At 45.2% G+C, this 8,855-nt stretch overlaps 1 protein-coding gene across 1 annotated transcript in view; it reads left to right on the top strand.

Annotated features, from left to right (window-relative positions):
* The first annotated feature begins 1,295 nt into the window (after window positions 1–1,295).
* LOC109974468 (inverted formin-2-like) overlaps window positions 1,296–8,855 on the top strand; it is an 18,105-nt gene continuing 10,545 nt past the window's right edge. Inside the window, exons 1-8 of the mRNA XM_020624671.1 lie at window positions 1,296–1,686; window positions 4,076–4,216; window positions 5,024–5,285; window positions 5,421–5,536; window positions 6,547–6,706; window positions 7,223–7,256; window positions 7,330–7,471; window positions 7,552–7,684. Of these exons, the coding sequence (XP_020480327.1) occupies window positions 4,088–4,216; window positions 5,024–5,285; window positions 5,421–5,536; window positions 6,547–6,706; window positions 7,223–7,256; window positions 7,330–7,471; window positions 7,552–7,684 (976 nt within the window). The 5' untranslated portion in view covers window positions 1,296–1,686; window positions 4,076–4,087. The remainder of the gene's footprint in view (window positions 1,687–4,075; window positions 4,217–5,023; window positions 5,286–5,420; window positions 5,537–6,546; window positions 6,707–7,222; window positions 7,257–7,329; window positions 7,472–7,551; window positions 7,685–8,855) is intronic.

The raw sequence follows: 8,855 nt of genomic DNA, 5'->3' as shown, positions 1-8,855 counted from the left end.
TCATAAACACACCTGGACCGGTTGTCCATTTCCTCCTGGGCCTTTCACTGCAGACCAGTCCGACTCTCCTCCGAGGCGTGCTGGCTCACAGACCACTCAGAAAACAGTCGAGTACATCAAGAAGAAGATCTGTGAGGATCTGTCACCAGAGAGAAGCATGGACATGTTTTGACAGTTCAGTATGCCCCAAGAGTTACACAGTACCCAGGGGCAGAATTTTGAAGCGGAGGTGATGACTGAAGTCTGCTACCAGCTGGGTGTGAAGAAGGCTCTGACCACGACTCCACATCCATTTGGTTTAGGTTCTGAGGACAGTGAACCAACCTGGTGGGGGCTCTGTAGTATACTGGGGAGCACCGTGAACTTTACACACACACGCCACACATGGATAGGTATACACCCAGAGGGTGAGGACTGGCACTGTTGACCACAGTTAGCAGGTGTTCTGGGGGAGGAAACTTTGGTTTGGTGGGTTATGGTTCTGGTTGGCGGGTTTCTTTTTTGGGGAAACTGACTGTATACGAGTGTTCAAATAAAGTAGTGATGTGTCGTTCACGAACGAATCGTTCATTTTGAACGAATCGTTCCCATGACTCGAGAACATCGGTTCGTCTCGGGGAGTGATTCGATCATTTTGTGTTGACTGCGCATGCGTAACATCGCATTAGATTAGTACACCTTTCGAGTCCTCGGTTTCGAGTCGTTCGTTTTTGTAACGTCACGTGACTGCTTTGTTGGATACAGAAATTAGTTAATTTTCAACTGTCCTTATTTATTTTTAATATAAAATAGCTTTTTATTTCATACAGACTATAATTTTGTGAATATCTGTCAATATGGTTCTTTTCCATAACACTGAATGTTTTAATAAAGAGTTGGTTAATAAACTTCATCAGGGAGAATCTTTCTGTAAACTATACAGAAGACGGCACATCTTAGCTTAGCTTAGCTTAGCTTAGGATGTTAGTGACAAAAGACCAAACGAATTTGACCCAAAATATCCGGAGGTGAGGTGATGACGTAACAGACTGCATAGCCTCAAGACACAGGTACGATATTACTTATAATATGACCTTGGCTGCATTACAGTTCTTTCTTATTGGAAACGTGATCAATATGTGCGTAAGTAGATGGGGAATTAACAAGTAACATTTTAATTACGTTCTACTGAAGTGAACGAAATGACTCGAAAAAAGATTCGTTCATTTTGCTGAACGAGATTCAAAGAACCGAACCAGTAAAATGATCCGAACTTCCCATCACTAAAATAAAGGCGCAGCTCTCCGGGTCGTGGAGTGTTACGCGCACAGAAGCTGGCACAAAAGACTCGTGTCATTCCGTAGCCGAACCCTTAGATCCACCAGCTCGAGTGTCACGTACAACAGTTCTATCTTAACAACCGACATGTTTGTTCGCTGCAGGTCTTCTAACGTGTCTGTGCTGTTTGGTTTCCAAATATAACTGAGACGTATTCACGATTGTAACTGCGAACGAGGCGTCGCGGTGAGTTCTGGCCCCGCCCCCATCCTGCGGTCAGCCCGCAGGCGGTGTGCCACGCACAGATTGAAAAATGTGCGTTGCTGTACCGCGGATGCTGCAGCGAGAATAAGTGAATAAACTTTATTCAAGTTGAACTAAGTTTCACCGAAGACACAGAGAGCATCCTCCCGCCCTCCGGTGATCACGGTAAGGACAAATCTGGCCCTTTAGTCCGCTGGTCTGCGTCATGTTCTACTGTTTATAAGTGTGTTTTATAGGCGTGTCGGTGCGAAATTAGCATTAAAAAAAAGTTAAGGTATTGTGAAAGTATTGTGAGATGTCAAATCCGATGCTCCTTTCGCTGCTGAACTTCGTCTGAAAAACTACCAAACTAAAACTTCACGGGGACAAGAAGTCTGGTTTGATTTCACGGAGACACTAACGGCAGGTGATTTATTAATAAACACACTGTCAGTCGGCGTGTGTCCTGTCGATCACGTGTCCTTATTTACATGTACAAAACAACAGCAAAGCGGATTTAATGTAACAATCCACCAACGTACGCTGCGGAGAGCAACAGACGACGGCGTCAGTTAAATAGTGGACAGAAAAACTGACCTCTTCCGGAAGTAAAGCTCTTTTGGACTAAACCGATTTCACTACACCAGTCTCTGGATTTCTACGGTACTTAAAGCCGTTTTGTACTTTGTGCGTGTTTCTGCCGAAGTGCGCATAGATCTTTAATTCTGGGAGTTTTGAAGGGAGTCTGGCGGGATTCGAACAGAGGAGGGTGTGTCCAGGCGGGCGGGGGTCAGCGGATGGAGAGAAACCACCGCCTTGGACAAATCTGCCTGACAAATCACATTTTATGCCTGACAAGCAAACTGTGTGTGTGTGTGTGTGTTGGTGGGTGTGTACCAGCTGAGCTAAAACACACAATAACTGTTGTATTGACTCAGACTTCACGTCATTTCCACACATTTAAGACGTCGATTTAAACCCAGAGTTCACTCTGGTCTTTTCTGACCAATGAAAGTCACTTCTGTTTGTGTCCTCCTCTCTTAAAGGTGTGGTCCAGGAGCTGCTGCTTCTCACAGTCAGATTTCTGTGTCCACCAACATTAACGTGGTGTCAGCAAAGTCTGATTCACTGATGAAAGAATGTCGTTTTTACTATAAGTGTAGTTTTTAACATGACAGAATTTACACTGCCCATTGACTCATGGGTTTTAGATTATCTTAGCATTTAACTGGAATAAAGCTGCCACAGTTTATCACGTTGCCAATCAACAGAAAACAGCAGTGATTCAACTGTGCCATGATTCTAGGAGATGAACTTTGTGATGCTCTGTTCAGCTGTACTGTGTTATACTGACAGGTGTTTCTATTATTTTGTCCACCCCCGAGGATAAACATCAGCTCTCTGTGTAATTGTCAGGTACGATCATTAGCGAGGTGGATCAGAAACAAAGCTTGAAGGAATTTCTCCACTGTAGCAGTGAAGGTGTGGTGTGGTATGATCACATACTGTACCTGGCCACACCCTCACCTGAGAGCCACAACCTATCCTGTCAGATCAGGTCCTGATCAGCTAACTACAACCCAGAGTATGCAGTCTGATTCTATGAAGATGTGTACTCTGCTGTGATTGTTTTGTTTGCCTGTAGACTCGGAGGGGAAAGGGAGACCTGAAGCAAAGACTTGTTAAGGGACTCATTCCATCTAGGCCCAAACCAGTTTAGGTAGAAATGAGCAGAGTGATGGTGAAATTCAACAAACTGGTGCAGAAGTAGAGTTCAGCATAGAAACTCGTTTATAAATTAAAAACAGAGTCACAGGACTGAATGTCTGGGAATCAGTCCTGCAGCAGCGCTCTGACTCAGTCATCAGTTTTACAGCTTCCGTCATTTCTGTACGGTCAGCAGCTCAGCGAACAGGAGGAAACAATGATGAGTCCAAATAAAAATCATAAAGAGAAGTGAGAAAATAAAACTGTGGGGGGGGGGAAGACATTTTATATTAATAAAGCTTCTGAATAAAAATGAACAGAAGATACTGAGATAAAGCAGAAAGTGTCGTAGTGGTGAGCTGACTTTTAAACATTTGTATTTTAAGACAACACCTGGACTCTGAGACTGTGATGGGTGTTTTATCAGCTGAACTGTTTACTGACAAACAAATCAGCAGATTAATCAATAATGAAAATCCTTATTGAGGAGTTTGTTACCAGTTTATTACGTGATGTACTGTTTACATTCTCAGTTTGCACATTGACTGTTGAACATGCTGCTCCCATGCAGCAAACATTCTCTATTTATATTCTTATATATTTTTATCATATTGCTGCATTTGCTGCTTAAAGTGCCTTAGATTTTGTGTTACTTATTTATCTACTTTATATTTCATTTGTATTATGCGACATTCATGTGGACGGCAAAGTAAGAATTTCATTGTACAGGGAAACACGTTTCCTAACTGTGCATGTGACAAACACTTTGAACTATTGTCCTTATGGTTCAGCCCAGCGCTGAGCAGCTGATCACTTATTTGTCTCTCCTCTGGTCAGAGATCAATAAAAACCTTCAGTCTCTCTGTAGCTTCTCGTCGTTATGGCGACCAAAACCAAATGGGGGACGGTGAAGGACCGCGTGACTGGGAGCCCCATCACCGAACTGGACGCCACACTGGAGGCAAACCTGGAGAATGCTGACCCTGAGCTGTGTATCCGCCTGCTGCAGGTATGACTGCTGCCCCCTGCTGGTCACAGACAAAACCTGCAGATACACCTTTGCTTTTAAAGCAAAAGGCCGGTGACTTTGTACGATGCTGCTGTTGTTGTTATTCCCCCCAAACCCCGTCCAGAGACCAGCAGCACCAGTGAATGTGGTGTCCTCACTGTAATGTGTGTGAGTCCAGACCCTGGTCCAGCTTATCGCTCTGTGCCGTAGACCTCCACTGTTGTCCACAAGCTATTAACCCCACAGTGCTGGGGTGTGGCAAATTGGGGGGGCAGGTATCCTCCTCCAGGAACCTTGGGAGGCCATCTGTTTCCAACAAGCAGCTCCACAGGCTGAGAACAGAGTCTCTGGTCTCTGGTCACACTGCTCCACCAGCCTCTTGAGAAGACTTAAAAAGCACAGATTTCAGTTTCTTTATGCATCTAACAAAAAAAAAATATTTCTCAAGTCTTGAATTTCAGTTTTCATTAATACCTGTATTAGTCTTGCAGCCAGCTGGAGGCGGTGATGCTGTAAGAAGTTTGCCAGTGATGTATAGTAAAAGCTGGCTGGAACATCCCCGGTCCCACTGTCCCAGCCCTACGTAGGGTTCATACTGTATGTGGAGCTTCACTAGTTATGTTGTCATTTCTGACTTGGTTTGTAATATTCCACCAGGTTTCAGTTGTTTTCACTGTCACACCTGCAGTATCACAGCGTAAACACAGTGACAGTCACGCATCCAGCATGGACTAATTCATTTAATTAATGACAACAAAACAACATGGGTTAAAGATGTGGTCTTGGACATCTCTGTGTCCCCTCCAGGTTCCCACGGTGGTGAACTACTCCGGTCTGCGGCGGCGGTTAGAGACCAGCAATCGGTCATGGATGGTGCAGTTCCTGGAGCTGCGGGGTCTAGACCTTCTGATGGTAGCGCTGGAGCGACTGTCGGGCCGCGGCTGCGCACGCATCGCCGACGCTCTGCTGCAGCTGACCTGCGTTGCCTGTGTCCGAGCTGTCATGAACTCGTCTGCAGGACTGCACTTCATCCTGGACAACGAGGGCTACGTCAGGACCCTGACCCAAGGTGGGCCATGCTGGTCCTCACCTTCAGTGCACCCTTTCTTTTTGCTTGTTTTCTTAAACAATTATTAACACGCCATGTTGTTGAGCTATTGAGGACTTACATGACTTACCTGTCGTCACCCGTGTGTCCCCTCAGCTCTGGACACGTCCAACGTCATGGTGAAGAAGCAGGTGTTTGACCTGCTGGCAGCTCTCACTGTGTTTGACCCTCAGGGACACCGCCTGGCTCTGGACGCCCTCGAGCACTACAAGGTACACTACCAGTTTAACAACACCACAGTGCTACTGGTGGTTCTGGCTGTACTGGGCAGCCTCCGGTGTGGTGGTGTGGACAGTGAGCCTTCCCTAGTTAGATAAAGACAGAAAAGTTTCTTCTTGGCAAACAAATAGCTGGCCTTGGATTCACAGAGCCACAGGTCGTGACATGCTGGGAATCTCCAGGTCGGCGATTTTCTAACCTGAACAAAACAGGTGAATGTTTACAGAAGTAAAACAGTGTTGTAGCGAGTACTGTACTGAAACTTGTCCTTGTACTCGACTTGGTTCTTTCCAGTATATAGAATTCTCCTCTACATCTACCTGAATTCTAGCAGTTACGTTGTTTTGTCAAACAAAATGTGTGATCAGCCTTTGGCATTTGATGCTCAGTTATAGGTCAGTGCAGCGTTTGCAGTCAGGTGGCTGGTCTGCTCAGGGAGGAGCTGTGCAAAGCTCTGCTGGGGTTTATGTTTTGTTATCAGCGGGTGTGACTGCTGATAAAAGTCTGAATAAACACCTCAGTTCAGTTTTAAGATGTAGTGTTTGTCCAGGCTTGTTTTTACTGCTCTGATCCCAGCACAGAAGCATGATGGGACACCATCCCTCACAGTCGTCATGTGGGCAAGAACCTACTCGTCTGTGCTTTCTTAGTAAAATAATGAATATCTCTTCTGAAGAATACCTGGTCTCCTGTCAGCTGAGCAGAGGCCAGATGGAACAGATGCTTTCAGAAAAACATTCCTGGGATGTTCTTCAATGGTGGTTCCTCTGAAAACCCTGCACAGAAATAATTCAACTGCTGTTACACCCCAGTGAAGCTTAATGTTTTTGTATTGATGTGTAAATGTCTAAAAATAAACTCCTCTGCTCAGATTCTCATCATCAGCTGAAAGAAAACAGAACAAACCTGAGAGTTTAGTTTCAGTCTTTTCTTAGGTTTAAGGACATGTTTTGGTGACTATAAAATGTGTGTGAGCTGCTGAATGTCCTGTGTTTGTGTTTAGAGTCTGAAGAAGCAGAAGTATCGCTTCAGTGTGATCATGAATGAGCTTCACGGCACTGATAACGTCCCGTACATGGTGACACTGATGAGCATGGTCAACGTCCTCATGGTGGGACAAGAAGACCTGAGGAGGAGGGACCGACTGCGAAAGGAGTTCATTGGTAAAAGTTGACACATGACAAGAGATTGCGATGTTTTGTAACTGTTCTCTATAGTAGACTTCCCACCAGTGCAGCACTTATTTTTGCAGGGTGAAAGCGTCTGACCAAACCATCTCTTAGTCACAATTGTCTAACAGACGGATTTAAAGAAATCTTGTCTGCAGTGTTTATTAATCTTACAGGCTTTCGAGTTGCATGGTTAGGTGTTAGCGGTTGCAAGGACATGAACAGGTAATTAAGCAGGCATTTCTAAGTGCTAGCTACTAGGTTGATGAACGGAGGTGTCCAGGGCGTCCAGTTCCGTGTTGTGGTACGTTTGCTGGAAGGTTGGGAGGTGGCTGTTAGAGCGCTAACGGGTGGTTGATAGATTTGCCCACATTTCCAAAACTTCCTTCCAGCTCTTTGATGATGTGAGAACATGTTTTTGTTCTGTTGCCGTGGAGATGGTTGAGTCAAATTCAAATAAAGGACCTGAACCAGGATCAGATTTTCTGACTGAGAAACATGTTGTTACAGGGCTCCAGCTGCTGGATCTGCTGCCCAGACTCAGGTACTGAGGTTATTTTACTTTTAATAATCAATGTGTGTCCATCAGTTTGTGACGTGTCTCTTCCCGTCTCCAGGGACATAGAGGACGAAGACCTGCATATCCAGTGTGATGCATTTGAGGAGTCTTTGTCAGCGGACGAGGAGGAGATGGAGAAGCTGTACGGGGGTATTGACATGAGCAGCCATCAGCAGGTCTTCACCTCTCTCTTCACCAAGGTAACCACACCTTTAACTCTTCCTCCTCCTCCACCAGCATGTTCACCCTGACACCTTCACCAGTGACTTTTTTTGCCCAGGTGTCCAGCAGTCCTTCCTGTGTCCAGCTGCTGTCCATCCTTCAGGCCTTGTTGTTGCTGGATCCAGACAGAGCTGAGGTCTGGTTGGCTCTGGAGCTACTGGCTGACCGAGCTACACTGCTGGCCCAGGATCGTAAGTCTACTTGACTTCACTCTTATCTCCGGTGCTGATAAAACTCCAGGAATAAGTACGTTATCAAGATTATGTCCTCAGAAAGATGTTTCCATGGGTCTGCTCCGTTCAGAGGACCAAGAGCCGATGTGGGTCTGAAATCAGAGCAGGTCCAAATCAAGTCTAGTTGGACTAGGTGGGATCACTTCTACTGGTCTAAAGCTATGTGCACATCACAGCTGAAGTTTTCCAGATTTGATATTTTCCCTACCAGTGCCTCAGACATGGTGCTTCCAAAATTTTGGAAAAATTAATTGTTGACAGATTAAATAACCTTGTCAATAAATATGATATATTATCTGAAAATCAATATGAAGTCAGGAAAAAACACATCAATGGCATTACTAGATGTTACAAAAAAGATATTGGATACAATTGAAAAAAGGAATATAGTGTAGGAGTATTGATTGGACTAAAAAAGGCATTTGCCACTACTAATGTGTTCAAGAAACTTGAGAGATATGGTATTGGGGGCGTCGCACATTCTTGGGTTAAAAGTTATGTTACTCAAGGGCAGAGGCCACGTCTTTGCCGGTATTTGTGAGTGCTAGAGAGGCTGCTGACTGTATGTGAGCCAAAATTCTGAGTTGCCCCTTGGTGGAGGTTTACACACTGAGTGCTATCTCATTTACATGATGGTTTACAACATGTTCAGTTAGCTTGCAGGTGTTTCCAGCCCGGGGGTTTCCATTGTGTTTTGGTTAGCCATACTGCTAACGTAGCCTACTCTGCCTTAGCACCAGTTCTAACACTGGTGAGTCGGCATTGATAAATAAAAAACAGTTTAATGTCCAGTACTAACAGAAATACATGTCATGTCATGATGGTGCATTACCTGTTGCCCAAATTCAACTGTGAATAGCAGTGAATGCTCAGCTAACAAGGTAAACAAAGGAGCCTTCTTTCTGTGGGTGTCCATGTCCCCGATCATCCCCTGCACGGGTTCGGTCAATGCAGCGCCTTGTCATCATCATTTGGCGTCGGCTCCTCACAGACCAGTAACAATAAACATGGAGGAGAGCGACGACAGTGACTGGGTCAGTGGAGAGACCAGGGGCCCGTTTCAAGAAGGAGGTACACAGAGTTGGAAAACTCGGAGTTTTCGGTTTCAGAACAGCTGAAAAGAGTTGGT

This window comes from Monopterus albus, unplaced genomic scaffold (assembly GCF_001952655.1).
Source record: "Monopterus albus unplaced genomic scaffold, M_albus_1.0 scaffold334.1, whole genome shotgun sequence".
NCBI lineage: Eukaryota > Metazoa > Chordata > Actinopteri > Synbranchiformes > Synbranchidae > Monopterus > Monopterus albus.
This window is presented reverse-complemented; position numbering and strand designations above follow the sequence as displayed.